At 63.5% G+C, this 17,433-nt stretch overlaps 1 protein-coding gene across 5 annotated transcripts in view; it reads right to left on the bottom strand.

The window, feature by feature from the left end:
• MAP2K3 (mitogen-activated protein kinase kinase 3) overlaps window positions 1–17,433 on the bottom strand; it is a 38,620-nt gene that overhangs the window by 10,272 nt on the left and 10,915 nt on the right. The window contains exons 1-3 of one of the 5 annotated variants that reach the window (XM_047757984.1): window positions 10,128–10,324; window positions 516–582; window positions 229–277 (exon numbers count right to left, since the gene is read on the bottom strand). In XM_047757984.1, coding sequence (XP_047613940.1) covers window positions 229–277; window positions 516–582; window positions 10,128–10,176 — 165 coding nt within the window. In that variant the 5' untranslated portion in view covers window positions 10,177–10,324. Of the gene's footprint in view, window positions 1–228; window positions 278–515; window positions 583–7,115; window positions 7,140–10,127; window positions 10,325–17,433 lie in introns of those variants that run through there. The other 4 variants (XM_047757988.1, XM_047757987.1, XM_047757985.1 and 1 more) reach the window with 4 other exon arrangements.

Here is a 17,433-nt window from a genome sequence, read left to right as displayed (position 1 = left end):
GCGCGACCCCAGACGCTGGCCCCAAGGGCCACAACCGTGGTGGCCACACCACCCACGCTGAGGTCAGGGACTCCATGGCAGCCCCGGGGTTGCCACCTCCGCCCCCTGCTCCAGACGGGCCACACAGCCAACAGCAGGGAGAGGGTGCTGTCCACCCCCACAGCCGCTTCCCGGGGCCCGAGGCGTCAGCTGGCAGCAGCAAGGGCGCCGCGGGCGGGGCCCACCCACCCTGTCGCCGATGGTGATGAAGGTCCGGGAGTCCAGGTTCCGGGGGGGCCTGCAGGGAAGAGCAGAGCCCGTGAGCCGCACCCCCCGAGAGGGGGCCAGCCCGGGCGCGGGCCCAGCAAGCCCCTCGGCTCAGTCACGGCGCAATGGCCGTGTCACACACGCGGCCAGGGCCTCGCCCTCCGTCCGCCCCTCGGGCGAGGAGGCCCCAGGTGGCCTGAGAGGCCACAGCCCTGCCGGCCGCCAGGAAGCTCTCCAGGCGGCGCAGGGGAGGAGCCAGGGACACTCACGTGGGGCTGGGCGCCGGCGGCTTGGACATGCAGGAGATCCGTAAGTCCTTCTTCCTCCTGGATTTTCCTAAAAGGGAGAAGGTGAGCGTGGGGTCAGCCACTGGTCAGTGAACGTTCCCGGGGCGGAGAGGACGCGGCCTGCCCCCGGGGCCAGGGCGCACACAGACGGCGAGGTCAGTGCGGTCTGTGCTGGGATGGGGCTCTGGGGCCTCCAAGCGCCCAGCCCAGGCTGGAGGGCCCGAGCGCTGCCGGTTTTCCTGGAAGATGGCCCGGGGCAGTGCCCCCACAGCCACCCAAGGCAAGACAGCTCCATCACGGCCTGCCCCAGCGCCCACAGCAGCCCCGCCCGCCCCCACAAAGCCGGCCGGCGCCCCCAAGTTTCCACAAGGCCTGAGCGTGGCCCCCGGGAGGTGGCGTCCTGACCCCGGTGACCACGACCGTCTCTGGAGACACACAGCCGTGCTCCCTGGAGAAGAAGGCCATCAGGGCGGCGGTGTCCTCGTGTAAAGGGGGGACCTGGACGCAGAGACAGGGGCGTGGAGGGCAGAGGATGAGAGGAGACGCAGGAAGACGCCTCTGCAAGCCCCAGGGCGAGGCCCCGGCTCCTCCCGCCTCGGCCTCCGCGGGACCGACACCTCCATGCGCTCCCGCGCTCCTCAGACAGCAGGTGCCTGCGGGTGGAGCCGCCGGTGTGAGGTGCTCCCTCGGCTCAATCAGAAAACAGGCCTGGGGCGGGAAGGCCAGGCGGGGAAGGGCCAGGCCGAACACCCCCTCTGGAGTGCGCCTCCAGAGCCACCACGCAGGCCGGTGCCCTGGGCCAGCCCTCCCCGTGGTGAGGCAGGAGACTGAGGTGCCAGAGCCCAGAGCCCCCCCCGCCCCCCCCCCAGCTAGACTGGGCGGGGTTGGGGTGCCTGGGGTCCCACCTTCCCGGAGAAGCCCGCCAGGCCCGCAGGGGCCAAGCAGGGCAGACCCGGGCCCCTCGGCCTCCTCTCCCCCTGCCCGCTGCACCTCAGGGCCCCTCTGGGGCTCGTCTGTGAGGAGCCCCCACACCGGCTCCAGCCAGCAGGGGCCACCAGCACCTGCAACATGTGGCCTTGGGCCACAGGCCACCACCTGCCAGGGGAGGACGCCCAGGCCCCAGGGACGGGCAGGACCAGCAGAGGCACAGGCAGGCCAGGCCCCTAAGCTGGCTGCCCCAGGCTGGCTCTGGCTGGGCCCGCGCGCCCTGGAGGCCGCAGCCACTCCACGCCTGCGAGGTTCCTGCCTCTGCGGCCCTCAGGAGAAGCCAGCCCATTCTACACACCGGGAGGAAACGCCAGGGCGGGCGGTTCCTGAGGCCACTTCTCTCCTGCCCTTCTGCTCTGTAGTTACATCTCAGACCCAAGACTGACTCTGGGGCCAGACAGCCTGGGCTCCAACTGCCCCTCTGCCACCTCCAGGCTGTGTGCCCTCAGGCAAGTGACCTAACCTCTCTGGGCATCATGGCCTCAAGTGTGACGTGAGGCGAACAGACGACCTCGCACGGTTATCAGGGCCGTCCAGCGAGGTTCGGGGCCCTGCCTTAGCGGGCCTGGTGCGAGGAAGATGAGGCTGCGCCACCTGGAAACGTGCCCCAAGATAAGACCCGGCCTACGGCCCAGGAAGAAGTGCTTCCACAGGTCAGGGGGCTGCCGGGCCGAGGGCACCGTGAGTGGTGGCGGCAGAGGTGAAGCCTGAGGGAGGGCCCTGGGGCCAGGAGCGGCCGGGCTGCCCCGCTCTCGGGGTGCGTGCGGGGCGGACCCCCTGCACCGGGCCCCTGCCAGGCCTCGCTCCCTCAGGGCTCAGCACGTCACGGTCCGTCTCGCCCGTGGCCTCCCAGGCAAAAGCAATACCTTCTCCCAATTCACTATTCCCACTCCTCCTCTGGGCTATTCTGGGGGCTTCTGGTCATTTCCATTTCTCCTGAAGACATCCTGGACCACCTGGGCCTGTGTCATCGCCTGAGGACGCCCACGCCCCCTCCCGGCCTTGCCCGCAGCAGGTCAGCTCTATCCTGCGGGAGATGGACGAGGCCAACCACTCCCACTGCACAGGTGGGCAAACTGAGTCCCGAGAAGGGGACGGGCAGGCCCCAGGGGAGCAGGAGGCCTACCTGCTCGGCTCTGCCGCACCAAGGCCCACACCCGACACCCGCTGCTCCGCGTCTTTATCTCACCGTGCCTGGCCTCTGGGTCCCCAGCTGAGGACACCGAGAGACCCCTGAGCCTCAGAGTTGTGAGGCAGGAACAGCAGGGACAGGCACTCGGGCCGCACGTGTCTGAGACGTCCCCTTGGGGGTCCCCCTCCCAGAGGCCCACCAAGCCTCCCCGGGCCCCAAGGAGGGGAAGGGCTGCCCACTTCCTGAGAGCCTCCAAGCGCCAGGCCTGGCACCTGCCACAGGCGCCCTCAGTACCCAGCCCACAGGGGAGCGACAGGATGGACCGGTCCTCCCAGCAGCATGGTGGCCACCGGGCCAGGGCCCGGCCACCAAGGCCCTCGGCACCCCTCCCTCCACCTCCTGGGGCCCTTCTTGTCTGCAGAGCACGTGGGGTGGGTCCCGCCTGCCCAGTTCTCAGCATCGCCCCTCAGCAAGGAGCAGACAGGGCCCCGGCCCCATCACCTCCCACCAAGGCCCTGCGGCAAAGCCTGAAGACACGGCTGGTCCCAACGTGGGCCGCTACCGGCGCCTGGTGAGGAGAGGCCAGAACCAACCACCGCCAGGCGCGACGTGCCAGGGCTGCGGCGAGTCAGACCACAGGCCCCGCACACTGACAAACCCAGGAGTGCATGTCTGCATGGATCTCCGCCCGCCAAGTGCTCTGAGGAAAGGGAAGCAGGGCCCGGGGGCCTCTCGGAGGTGAGATCTGAGCTGCCAGGGGCCGCGGCCTGCAAAGCTCTGCAGCCACAGTGGTCCAGGCAGAGGGGCAGGCGCAGGAAGGCCGCCCCTCGGGGCTGTGTGGCCTGTGAGCACTGCCCGCACGAAGGCCGCGCCGGCCGGAAGCCACCCCCACGAACTCATCCCTAAGGGACAAGGCAGAAAGATCAAGGGCTGGCGCTATCTGGGCCCGTCTGAGTGGAATCACATCTCCTCTGACCCCTTCGGCAACCCCAGGAGGCACAGACACCCAGGGTCTGGGGGGACCCCTGGCAGGATGGCGGGCGATGCCCTCTCTGCATTCCGGGGGCTCCAGCCTCCAGATTTGCCAGCGGACGCTGGTCTCTTCGTAGAGGGCCCCAAAGAGAAGCGAAAAACGGCTCGTTGGAACCTCTGGGATGCTGGCTCCTCAGACCTCAGCAGCAGCCACGACAGTGTCCCCAGGCCACCCTGGGGAAGGGCAGGCTTTGGCATCAGGGGCTGCACTGCTGTGTGACCGTGGATAAACCACAAGCCCTCTCTGAGCCTTACTTTCCTCCCTTGATGTTCTGGGCAGTGAGTGCAAAGGCCGTGACCTACAGAAGAGGAGGAGGACGGGTGAGGGGTTGCTAAGACAAGGCCAAGCTGGAGTTCCCGTCATGGCGCAGCGGAAGCGAATCCGACTAGGAACCAGGAGGTTGTGGGATTGATCCCTGGCCTCGCGCCGTGGGTTAAGGAGCCGGTGTTGTGGCCGTGAGCCGTAGTGCAGGTCACAGACGGCTCAGATCCTCGTTGCTGTGGCTGTGGTGGAGGCCGGCAGCGGTAGCTCCGATTCGACCCCTAGCCTGGGAACCTCCATATGCTGCGGGTGAGGCCCTAAAAAAGCAAAAAAAAAAAGACAAGGCCAAGCTCCCGGAGTGGGCAGGCCTCCCATCCAGGCCTCAGCTGCTGCTGGCTGCCAGCACAGAGGAAGCGCCCGCTCACCTGGTGCAGAGCAAGGTCCCTCAGCTCCCCTGTTCCGTTCTGACTGCACCCAAACACCCCCACGACATCCACGGGCCTCCACTTGTCACGTCATACCCACTGGCTCATGCATCCATAAGACAAACCTGCGAAGCTGCACAGTGACACACAGGAGGGAAACAGGGCTGTGAGCACAGCTGCGCAGGCCGAGCACTGCACAATCTGGGCCGGGGAACTGAAGATTCACTGAAAGCACCAGCCGCAGACTCTCGTGCACACCAGCCCTGAGCAGTCCCACAGTGAGTGCATCCACATGTTAACACACTGAATCCTCAGGTGAGGTTCTAGTGTGCCCCAGGCCACGCGGCTCCTGGCGGGAGGAGACAAGCCTGAACCCAGCCAAACGGCTCTAGTCCCTGCCCTCCACCACATACCAGTGCTGCCCCGTGGACAGTGCGGACGCCGCCCGGGGATTCTGCAGGACAGTGAACGTAAACACACCACACATACGTTAGAGCTTGATTTAAAACAATAATAAAGAAATGATGGAGTTCCCTTCGTGGCGCAGTGGTTAACGAATCCGACTAGGAACCATGAGGTTGCAGGTTCAATCCCTGGCCTCGCTCAGTGGGTTGAGGATCCGGCGTGGCCATGAGCTGTGGTGTAGGTTGCAGACACGGCTTGGATCTGGTGTTGCTGTGGCTCTGGCGTAGGCCCATGGCTACGGCTCCAAGGAGACCCCTGGCTTGGGAACCTCCATATGCCTCGGGAGTGGCCCTAGAAAAGGCAAAAAGAAACAAAAAATCACTTTATTCTTTAAAGCGGAGAGGTATGCTCTCTACGTCCTTCTGGAGTCGGTGACACACATGCAGTTAACAGATGACAAGGGAACGGCAGCCCCTGGCTGGGGGGCAGGGTGTCCGCCCAGCAGGCGCAGAGCCGCCCAGGGCCAGAAAGAGGGCCGGTCGGACACGGCCTCCCCAGAGAGGCCAGGTCAGCCCTGGAGAGGGGTCCTCAGCGCAGGGGGGAGGTGACAGGGACCCATTCCCATGCCTGGGGAGGAGGGGGAGCCCTTCAGGGTGAGGCTGGTGGCCCTCCCTGGATCAGAGGTGGCCCAAGCATGGTGTCTGGGAGCGGCAGCGGGTCCTCCCAGGCCTCCTCCCCTTTACAGCCTCTGCCTGAGGCTTTGGGGGGTTCCACCGCCGCTGCTGGGGAACCAGCTAGAGAAGCAGCTGGGCGAGCAGGCCCAACTCACGTGGGCACCTCCAAGAGGCCCAGCCAAGGGGAGGCACGGGTGGCCCCAGGGGGCCTGGGCCCCAGCCTTGGGGGCTGCCTTGTCACCCGCCCAGCCAGGATGAGGCTCTCTGGGTGGCCATCTTCCTCTGGGACCCAACAGTGACCTCCTGGGACACTGACAACGCTCCCCTGGCCGCCAAGGCCCTGCATCCCGCTGCTCCCCGCAGCTCAGCCCCGCTGTCCACGACACAGCTGGCCTCGGAGCTGGCCGCGTCCCGAGTCAGGGCATTCCTTGCCCACCCCTGGATCCCACACCTGGCACTGACAAAGGTCCGCCATCCGAGGGGCTGGCCTAGGCGGCTCCCACCCTCCTCCCGGTCCCACACACCCCCACACTGTGGGGGGAGGCAGACTTGCAGAGAGTGGCAGCCACGCAGTCCCCTCTGTCCCCCCAGGCCCTCCCCAGGAAGGCCCAAGAGGTAACGGGAGCTCCCAGCTCCAGCCCGGGGACCCGTGGGCAAAGAGCTGCGGTGCTGGGGCTGGCATCACAGGCCTCGCAGCCGGAGTCCTCGGGTCACAGCGGCAAGTCCGTCACGTCCACTCTCAGAGGCCCCAGCCCTGCTCGTTCCTCCGCCAGCGAACCAACAACCGCTATGAACGTAACAGCAAGAAAATAACCGCAGGCGACAGTCCTCCGACAAGCACGACCTGCTCCCACTGGGCAGAAGGGAGGCTGAGGTCACAGAGGGCGCGAGAGGAAGGTGGGAAGCTGGGAAGGTGGTCAGAATTCGAACGGGCCGACACCCCGGAGCCCGGGCTCTGCCCCCGCTTCCTGTCTCACCGAGCCTCTGCACAGGCCGAGCGAGGGCCGTCTTGCCGCCCCCGGCACCTGACACCGAGCACCTCAGGGCCGCCCGTGAGGTCCCCACACAGGGTCCCCATTCCCACCCCACAGGTGAAGAAGCCGAGGCCTCGCACAGGAGCGCTGGGCAGCGCCAGCGGCCCGAAAGCATTTCCGGCGGGCAGGAGGCACACCAGATGCCACCGTCCAACATCAGGGCAAAAGGGGCTGAGCCGGGACCTGGCTGCAGTCACTCTGCACCCCTGATGCTGGGAGCTCAGGTGGCCCCACACCACCTCTGCGCCTTGGCCTCCTGGAGCCCTGGGCAGCACCTCTGAGCCGAGGGGCCCCTGGGCCAAGGGCTGTCAGCAGCCGCCGCCCCGTTCCTGCCTCTGCTCCGACAGCAAGAGGAAGCAGGGCCTTTGCCCAACAGAGGAAGTTCCGGCGGGGCGGGGGGGCAGGGGCACAGGGCCAGGAGGGCCCACGCAGGGGTCCCAGCTTGGTCCGAGGTTCCGGGGGGGCGGGGGGGGGGACACCTCCCAGGCCAGCTCAGGGCCAGATGCTGACCGGTGAGGCAGGGTCCCACCGCCCCTCCACCCACTGGTGGCCCGGCACTGCCACTGTGAGCAGCAGCCAGCCGGCTGGCATGCCGGGCGGGTGAGTCAGTGCCCAGTGCCCGCTGACTCACCCGCCGGAAGCCTCCTGCTGCCCGGCCCTCTCCCCACACAAGCGACGGAGAACTTTGCTCCCTTCAGGCCCGGCCACACGCTGGCTGATAGACAGTTTCCTGTGCGTCACGCCAGGGGCGGGGGAAGTCCCCGAGGTGCCACCCTCCCATCTTTCCGACAGCCGGGATGGGGATGGGATGGGTGGGGGGGCAGCTGCACGGCAGGAAGGGCCAGGACACGGTGCTCCTGCAGCCTCCGTGTCCCCACCAGCAGCCACATGAAATCACCAGCAAGTGCCCGGGGGTGGTACTCACGGTGCAGCGGGCCCCCCCAAGGACAACGTGGCCAGAGGCAGCAGACCCAGGCTGTGCCAACCCAAAGTGCCCCTGCCCTGACCCCGGTCTAAGGGGGCATGTGGGCGAGGAGGCCGGGGAAAACTGCAGGGCTGTGGGGCCTGGGGACTCGTCCTCTCCCAGGAAGCTCCCCAGGCCTGTGGCACGGAGGGCAGGGCAGGAAGCTCAGCGGTGACGCTCTCCAGGGCCAAGTGCTGACCACACCCTGCCTGGTCCAAATTCCTTGAGAAGGTGACAAGGAGGACAACACTGTGGCCTGTGCCCAGGGTGGGGAGGGCTCCGTCCAGCCGCTCCTCCTGGCTGACCTCAGTCTTGTCACCTGTCAAATGGGTCAGACTGCAGGGAGCACGAAACATGCCAACTGTACAGAGCTGTGCACGCGGGAAGCATCGCTTCTGCTCCGTCCACCCTCCAGGTCAGGCGTGGGGCTGGAGGAGATGCCTCTGGACAGAGGTGTGATTGGGGGGGGGGTCCCCCGCCAGCTCAGCCCAAGCATCCGGCACAGAAATGGGACGCCCCCAGAGGAGCACTGCGGAGACACACTAGGTCCACTGCCAAAGCTGTGTGACCTCGGGCAAGGCACTGAGAGCCTCTGAGCCTCAGCTTCCCTGACTGCGAAGAGCACTGTGGACAACTGATGGCGCAGCACCTGGCTCATGGGAACGCGGGTGTGTGGGAGCTCTCGGGGCCTGGGTGAGGGGCACGGTGGCTTCCCCACTACATTTCGCCCCGGACACCAAAGAGGCTGACGAGGTCCCTGGGCCTTGGGGAGGCCCGACCCTCCATGCAACCCACCCAACAGCATCTGTTACCTGGACTCCCACACTAAAATCCAGCCTGGTCCCCTCTCTGCAGAGGCTCAGAGAGGGCGGCACCTCAGCTCAGGTCACACAGCATGCGTGTCTGCCAAAAGTGCTTTATTCCTTCACACACACGAGCCCTCTCCCTTCGTAACTATGCAACCTGTAATTTTTACTTCGATGAGGGCTTCCCCACCTGGAAGGACCGTCACAAACAAAGACGGCTTCCATCGTCTTCTCTCTGCCCCTGAAAGACCCTGTGGCCCAGAGTGATGCATGGACCTGCGCCGGATCTCACAGCCCTGGCCAGGCCAGGCCTCGACCTGGAGCTGGGGAAGAGCAGTGCCCGATTTCCCGGTTCCTGAGCTCCACGAGGTCTGCACAGGGCACATCCCTCCCCAGCCATCTCCCCCTCGAGTGCCTCCTGGGTTACTCACAGCGGTTGGGCAATGGTCAGGGATCCGGCCTCCCACTTATGTAAGACGTAATTACCCTGCCCACCCGGCCGGCTGGGCTCCGGCCCACAGCCACCGCAGCCGCCAGGAGCAGGGGCAGGCAAGGACCCACACCCTCACCAGGACCCCACAAGCCCTCCAGCTGCCTGCCCCCCCCCACACACACAGCCAGAAACAGAGAAGCAGGGACAACCCCTGATGCGGGCCGCTGAGCTCCAGCTGTTACCTTTCTCCCCCTCACTCTGCAGCTACAACCCAAACAGAGGCAAAGCCTTGATCCCACATGGCTGAGGCCTTTCCAGCAAGAAAAACTGTGACCACGCGAGCCCTTCGCCTCATCACCCACACTGGCCTAAAACTCTTCAGGGTTCACCGGCTCATGCCCAGAGTCCACAGTCCACGGAAGCAGGTGTGATAAGGACACCGGGGCCCAGAGATGCTCCTGCTGCTGGGATGAGGCAGCAGGCTGGGGGGGCAGCCCATTCATGAGGGCTGTGTCCGGTTTGGAAACGTCTCACGCAGCCCAGCCCGCCGAGACTCCGGCAGGCCAAAACATCCTTTCCTCTCCCTGCCAAAAAAATCCCCCTTTCGCCCTCCAAGTCTCGTCCTCCCCCTCTGCATGACAAATCCGGCCGCCGCAGCCGCCACCTCACAAAAATTTCCAGGAAGGCCAGCTACTTGGAGAAGACAAGAGCAAGCCCACTGCACAGCCAGCACCCGGCCTGGCAGTGGCCCAGGACCCACAGGCAGCGGGACAGACCTGGGACCAATCAACCCTGGAGACATGCGCAGGAGAGGGTGAGCTCCCTGGTGCAGAGGAGGCTGCAACTCGGGACAAGGCGAGCCCATGAGAGGGGGCTGTGCAGCAGAGCGGGGTGGGAGGCTCAGGGAGGTTCCCAGGGAGACAGGGCTGCAGGGCGGGATGCAGGCAGGCCAGGGAGTGCACAATGTGGAGCCTAGGAGGATGGAGCGCGTTGGGGGTTGGGGGGGAGACGGGGAGTTCTGAGCTGGAGCCTAGCCAGGGCACCCACACGGGCGATCCCCAGCAGGGGGCACCGCCGGGGCCCAGACGGGGAGCCAGTTAAATCCCAGCCTGGATGCAACCCCGGTACCCAGAAGTGGAAGCGGGCTGGGCGCGGGCTCAGAGTGACTCCCACCTCGGTCCAGCTGAGGGACCCGGATTGGGAGAGTTCCTGTCCAGGGTGCAGTTAAGGCCCAAACCGAGAGGTCAGATGGACGTTCCTGACCCGGAGCGGGGTGATCAGGACCAGACCCCCGCCTGAGTTTGGGCCTGGGTGCAGCCCCAAAGCCTAAAATGGGACCCAGTCGAGGTCCCAGGATGGGCGCGGGACCGAAGAGCGAGAGGTTCGGGGCCGGGCCGGAGGACCGCGCAAGACTCGGGTCTGCAGTCCAGGCGCTCCTACCTTTGGGCGGGGGCACGCCGGCGGGAGGACTCGCGGCGGGCGACTCCATGGTGCAGGCGGGTCGGGGCGGCAGCGGGATTAGTCCAGGGGGCGACGGGCTGGGCCCGAGCGGAACGCGCTCATGGCTGCGGGCGGGCGGCCCGGGCGGCGGCCAGGGCGGCGGCGAGGACGCGACCGCGGCAGGCGGCGGCGGGGCCAGACTGGGCAGCGCGACTGGGGCCCCGGCCGGACGGCGCCGACGCAAGCCCCGCCCCGCACCCCCATTGGTCCTCCGGTCTCCGGGGCCCGGCCCCTGCCTATCAAACGCTGGCCCGGGGCTGCCCGTCAAGCTCAAGCCTCGCCCTCCGTTGGCCGGGGATGTGGCTCCTCCCACCGCCTGTCAAGCCCGCCTGCCACCTGGAAACCAGTCAGGCTCCGCACCCCCGCCGACCAGGCGCAAGCCCCGCCCACCCGGACTCGAGCCCCGCAGTGTGCGCGGCGACCGGGTGTCCCCGGCGGCCTGGCGGAGGCCCTGGGAAGCAGGCAGGCGGGTGCCGCCGGTGGGCTCGAAGTGCGCCCCGGGGGTGAAGCTGGGGTCAGATCCCGATTCGACTACTTCATAGCGGGGCTGACCTGGGCAAGTCAGGCCACCCGAGCCTGTTTTCGCGTCCCCGCCTCCGGGCGCTGCTGGTGGGAAGAGACCCTGGCTTCCACCGACACGCAAGAGGTGTTTGTTGACTGAATGCCCGGCGTGCGCATGTTTATTCCCTATTCAGCAACGGCTGGGGACAAAAAGACCGGCTTGGTGGTACCTGGGGAGAAGTCAGTAAACTTCGGTAGCTCTGAGGGCTGTGTCCCCTGCCCCCGCCCCGCCCGCCCGCCCCGTTCTACACGTGCGGAAGCAGTCTTAGCGAGTAAGATGGCATCTCAAAGCATTTCAGCCAAGGTCTAGTCCTGGCTCTCTCCCACGCCCTTGATTCCGTCCCTCCCTCCTCTCGAGGCCTCAGTCTGCTCATCTGTATAATGTCCAGTTGGGCCGGTCCCCTTTCTGCTCCCACGTGGAAGCTTGGGATTTCAGGAGCCACTGACCAAGCTGGCAAACTGGGACCAGGACTTGGATGGACGGCCTGGCAAAGGTCACAGGGTCAGTCCCTGGCTTCAGGCAGGTATGAGCGTGTGACCTGCCAGGCATCTCACGTGAGGGAAGCAGATTCCACCACCTGCTAGAAAGGCTTGGAGCCTTCCCGCTTTTAAGACAGAGGTGACCCTCGGGGCCCACCCACACAGTCAGATGAGATAAGGGGAGGCCTACTAATTATCATTATTTCCTCCTGTGTCTCTGGCTCATCTTTCCCGGCAGTGGGCAGAAAGGCATGAGCTATGGACTCCGCAGGCTATGGGTTCAAATGCCAACACTGCCGCTTAGAGACGGCCTGAGCAGCCCCATGCTGCTTACAGCCCTGTCCCATGGGGACAACGAGGCCTTTCTGAAATTAGTCTGTGACTGCCACCTTGGAAGCGCCTGGCTTCAGGCCTGGAACTCACTAGGTGCCCAAGAGATGTTTGTAAACACACTGTGGACACCTCCTACAGGAAGCGCTCACCACTCCTGGGTGTCTGGAGCTGCCCAGAGCACTCTGTCCCAAATGGGTCATGTGGCCTCAGGACCTGCTGCTTATCCGTCTGCGAAACAGGCACTGGCAGCAGCTACCTTCTTCCTGGGACTACAGGCCTGCTCCTGCTGGTTTTCTTGGTTCAGGCCCCCAGTGGCCGCTGGGACTTCTGCTCCTCCCATGGTACCCCCCACCGCTCTGCCTGCCTGTGCCACATGCAAGGGTCTCATTGCTGCCCCTTGCACATGCCACTACCCATCCTGCCTGGCTGCTGCTGTCCCCTCTGCCCACAACCTCTTTCTCCACCACCCTCCCACCATAATTCCCGGGGCTGGCTCCCTTTCATCCTGCAGGCCTCCTCTTAAAGGAACTCCCCCAAAAGACCTTTCTGGCCACCCCCACCCCCAAATCAGTTTTCATTCTCTACGCAGCTCTGCCACCAATGCCTTTCTTATTTACCCTGCTTTTACTCTGGCTCTCACTCTAGACCATCAGCCCCTCCTGGGCAGGAATCTTGCCAACTGGCTCCCTGTGGATTTCTTTTCTTCTTTTTTTTTTTTTTTTTGGTCTTTTTAGGGCCGCTCCTGCAGCATATGGAGGTTCCCAGGCTAGGAGTTCAACAGGAGCTGTAGCTGCCCGCCTACGCCAGAGCCACAGCAACTCAGGATCCCAGCTGCATCTGCAACCTACACCACGGCTCATGGCAATACCGGATCCTTAACCCACTGAGCGAGGCCAGGGATCAAACCCGCATCCTCACGGATGCTAGCTGGGCTGGTTAACCCCTGAGCCACGATGGGAACTCCCCCTGCGGAATTCCTGATGCACCGCTCAGGGCCCAGCACATAGTAGGTGCCTAATAAATACTTGCGGTATGAACAAAGGGAGGACGGAAGCGCTGCCGCAGACACTGGAAGCAACTCCGGTCGGTCCCGTGCTGGGCTGCTCCTACGACTCAGTCAAGGCCCTGCAGTTGGAGGAGGTTAGTCAGGGAGCCCGACAGCCCAAGAATCACAAAACTCCATGTGGGGCGCTATAAATAGACACATGAGCAAAAGCCCCAGGCCGGTGCCGGACTCCACCTGGGTGAGGTCAGGAAGGCTCCGCAGAAGAGGTGACTTTGAAACTGGACCTTTAAGGGCCCGTAGGCGCTCAGCAGGCGGAAAGGCAAGAGTCTCCCCGGACAGGGCTGGACCTGCGAGAGGGGCCACGGGCGAGGGCCCGGTGGGAGGCAGAGGCACGCGGATGCGGGGCAGGGGCACCACCCAAAGCTCCTTCCCCTCTTCCTTGCTGGCGGCAGTCACACCTGCTGGCCTCCCTCTGCCTCTAAGGAGCCAGTGAGGCTGGGCTTCCATGACCCCTCAGAAACCAGGCGGGACATTGGACAGGGTCACTGTAACAGGCTGCCTCTTGCCCTGACTCCTGGAATGCCAAACACCCTCTGGAAGACAGAGAAAGGAGAGTGGCCACGTCAGGGTGTGGTGGGAGCCAAGGTGGGTGGGGCCTGGGGTGCCGAGGGCCGGGGGAAGATGGCCGGAGCTCGGCCATTCATTCCTTCGACAACTCTTTATTGCGCACTGACTGCGTGCCTGGCACTGAGGACTCCACGTCGAAGAGACAGACGCAACACCCTGCCCTCGGGGAGATGACGGATTGTCCGGTGGGTGAGCCACACGAGCAAAATGCCCAAGTTAAATCACAGCCAGCCAGAGGATAAGTGCGACGGAGAAACCAGGGAAGGCAGTGGGGCTGTACTCTTACAGAGGGAGGGCAGGAGGGGTTCCCACCGCCGCGCAGCGGAAGTGAATCCGATTAGGAACAATGAGACTGCGGGTTCAATCCCTGGCCTCGCTCAGTGGGTTAAGGATCTGGCGTTGTCCTGAGCTGTGGTGTAGATCGCAGATGTGGCTCGGATCTGGCCTTGCTGTGGCTGTGGTGGAGGCCGGCAGCTGTAGCTCCGATTGGACCCCTAGCCTGGAACCTCCATATGCTGGGGGTACGGCACTAAAAAGCAAAAAAAAAAAAAAAAAAAAGAGGGAGGTCGGGACAAGCCTTACTAGAAGGTGACGTGTAGGCACAGCCCCGAGGGGGTGAGGGAGCAGTGGTGAGTTTGTCGGGGAAGAACATTGCGGGAGGAAGGAACAGCGGGTGCAGAGGCCTTGAGATGGGCGGCTGGGAGGGGAGTAACTGCGGCTGGGGAAGGCGAGCTGAGGGCCCTGCTCTCACCTATATGCACCCCTGTACGTGCTCACTCACACTCTCCCACGGGCCCAGTTCACACCTCCGTCCACACACCCCAGACACACATGCACACAACGCGTGATCACAGCGGGGATGCACAAGCAGGTACCCGTGAGCGGAGCTGCGGCACAAGCTCAGGCCCATTCCAGACACTGGCCGCAGGTACAGCTAGGCGCATGTGCCCACACAGCCGCGGCACCGCAAGGACCTCCTCAGCCTGGGTCCACAGTGCCCTCTGGTGGCCAGTTCTGGCCAGGCGGCTGGACGAGAGCTGGTCGCTGCAGCGCCCTGGGCGCTGCGGTGACTTCTCTACTCCCCTTTCCCTTCTGTGCTTTCTTTCTGCCCTCAGTTCCTCCACAGTGAAGCCAGGGGCCTTCCAACAGGTAGGGCTGGCCAAGCTCCACACCCTGCTGTGGCTCCCGAAGCGAATAGCTTCCCAGCCATTTTCCCCAACCCCAGCTTTCCTCCCTGAGCCTTTCTTTGCAAAGGCGGTTCCCTCAGCTGGAAATGCCCTTCCCTGCCTTCCCCACCTGACTCATTCCTACCCCCTTCAAAGCCCAGCTCTGAAACATGGAGGGGAGGCTGCCTCCCAGGACCCCTGCCCTGCCCGACCCCTCTCATCAGGGACCCCAGCTGTGCCAGTGGCCACAGCCCCACTTGCATCTGCAGCAGAACCAAGCTGCCCCAAGGCAGGGGGTGAGCTCCTTCTGGCCCAGCATCAGGCAGTGGAGGTGGTGCTGCAGGCTGCATGGGGACAGTGACTCTGCTCTGGTCACCGTAGGGCCCCAGCACATGGCAGGTGCACAGCGGGCAGGTGGGGAAGTAGGAGGGCTCACAGCCAAGCACGGTGCATACACATTCTTATTATTATCTGTACATAACGGATGAGCAGCGCAGGCTCCAGGGGGTCAAAGGCTGCGGGTCACCCCAGACTGTGGCCAGAACTGTTTTCCCGCCCAAGCCTCCATTCGACAAGCCTGCAGCAGCCTCCTCTGAGCAAGGCACGTGCCCTTGGATTCCTTCCACTGCTTGCGGGAAGATGCAAAGCGCTTTGCTCCTGACTGAGGCTTCCAGTCTGTCCTGCCCAGTGCCCTTCAGGGCTGCGTGGGGAGTCTGAGGCTGCCCCCAGGAACCTTCCAGGTGCCCAGGGGCTCTGGGCATCCCAGGAGCCCCGGCCAGGAGCCTGTCTGCCCCCAGGTCCCCAGGCACAGCACTTCACGGCTGGGAGGCAGGACAGGGTCCCTAACTTGATGTGACCCTGTGAAGCCAGTGTGGTTAATTAGACTTTACTCACAGGCGAGGAAGCTGCGGCCCAGGTCCCGCTGCCAGGAAGGATGAAGCCAGGCTTTTAGCCCAGATCAGGAACAGCCTGCTCTGTATCAGGTGTTATCTAAAGGCTCAAGCCTGTCGTCTAGAACCCAGGACCTGAAAATGGCCTTATCACCACGGCTCAGGCAGAAGCACTGCCAATACGGGGACAAGTGGCATGCCCACCATCAGAGGAGAAGTAGAACTGCCTGGGGATTGGGCTGAGGCCACGACCAGGGCGCATCCCCGCGCCCGCCTGCAAAGGGCCCTTTCCGACCCCTTGATGACCTCCCTCCCCAGGAAGGAGCTGAGTGACCCTGAGCCCATCACCGGCCTCAGCCCGGCCTCGGAGGGGGTCAGAGCCATTCCCCTTAGTGTGTGTGTCCCCTCTCGGCCATCCCCTGGCCAGGGCTTGCATCTCTCCCCGATGAGGGTCTCACCCTCTCACTGGCAGCGTCTTCCACTCCCAGGAAACACGGACCGCTGCCAGCTTCTTCCTTAAGTGAGGCTGAAGTTCCCTCTTGGACATCCCAGGCTGAGATTCAGCCCTCCGTCCATGCACCCCATACTTCCTGAGCATCTAGTTTTACCTGATGCCCCAGCAGGTGCTGAGGGGGCAAAGCAGGCAGCGTCCCTGCCTTCGTGGCGCGAGCCTGCTGGGGCACGGAATTGTTATTTTGACGAAAGAAATACGGAAAAAATTTTCAAGGAGTAATAGAAAGAGCTAAAAACAAACGTAAAGTGGGGTAACATGGCACAGAGCACTGGGGTGGCTACATGAGATGGGTGGCCAAGGAGGCTTCGTGGAGGAGGTGTCTTCTGAGCTCAAACCTGGGTGACCAAAAAAGCCATGCGAAACAAAACAGTCCACGGCACACAGCAGGTGCTCAGAGAGAAGCTGAGGGGGTGTCTCGTTAGCCGTGAACGGAACCGAGGTGTTTTCTCTCTTCCCCCCCCGACGCTCCACTAAAACAAAGGAACGTAAGGAAACGTCAAAGCCAAACTCCCAAGAACAAAGAGAACAGGAAAGTCAATGGGAGAGACGAGACTCTCCCAAATCTTGGAAGCTGTTCCACGTGGATGGACCGAGAGGCTGTCATGCTGAGTGAAGTAAGTCGGACAGAGAAAGACAAACATCATACGATATCGCTTATATGTGGAATCTTACAAAATGATACAAACGAACTTACTTGCACAACTGAAACAGGCTCACAGACGTCAAAGACAAATCTCTGGTTACTAAAGGGACAGACAGGGGAGGGGCCTTTGCACAGGCATCTGCACGTCCCTGCTCATGGAATGGACGGTCAGCGGGAACATGCTGCACACGACAGGGAACTCTATTCAATACTCTGAACAACCAGAGTTCCGTCGTGGCTCAGTGGAAATGAATCTGACTAGCTTCCATGAGGACACAGGTTCAAGCCCTGCTCAGTGGGTTAAGGATCCGGTGTTGCCATGAGCTGTGGTGTAGGTCGCAGGTGGGGCTCAGATCCCAGGTTGCTGTGGCTGTGGTGCAGGCCGGCAGCTGTGGCTCCAGCTCGACCCCTGGTCTGGGAATTTTCATATGCCACAGGTGCGGCCCTAAAAAGAAGAAGAAGAAAAGCAAATGCAATGACGAAGTACTGCACAGCTCAGCTGGGAACCCAACGTCCATAATTGTAACATGCAAAGCAAAACACCAAAAGCCGATGGATCCAAAAAGTGTGACAGAAAGAGTGGGCACTGGGGCGAAGTGTGTAGGAGACGGAACCCTCATCTGTAGCAGGAAGCCAGCAGCTGCTGTCTGGCACCGAGAAGGGAGGAATAGCAACACACGTATGGGACTGAGAAGTGAGGGGGCTGTGGGGGTTGGAGGCAGTCCCGCTAGATCAGCAGTGGGGGTTCTGTCTGAGCCTCCACTGCATCCCCAGCGCAGAGAGGGGAGCCCAGAACCCAGCAGGTGTTCAGCTCCTGTCTGTCCGTGAGCAGGTGGCAGCTGGTTTTCTGTTCTCCTGCTCAGAGGCCCTTCGGTGCCGTTTGGACTCTGATGTGCGTGTCACTTTCATAACAATTAAAAGTCACCTTTAGGAGTTCCCTTCACGGCTCAGCAGTTACCAAACCTGACTAGGATCCACGAGGATGGAGGTTCGATCCCCGGCCTCGCTCAGTGCGTTAAGGATCCT

This window comes from Phacochoerus africanus, chromosome 14, assembly GCF_016906955.1.
Source record: "Phacochoerus africanus isolate WHEZ1 chromosome 14, ROS_Pafr_v1, whole genome shotgun sequence".
Taxonomy (NCBI): domain Eukaryota; kingdom Metazoa; phylum Chordata; class Mammalia; order Artiodactyla; family Suidae; genus Phacochoerus; species Phacochoerus africanus.
Note: the sequence above shows the minus strand (reverse complement) of the source record. Positions and strands in the feature narration are given on the sequence as shown.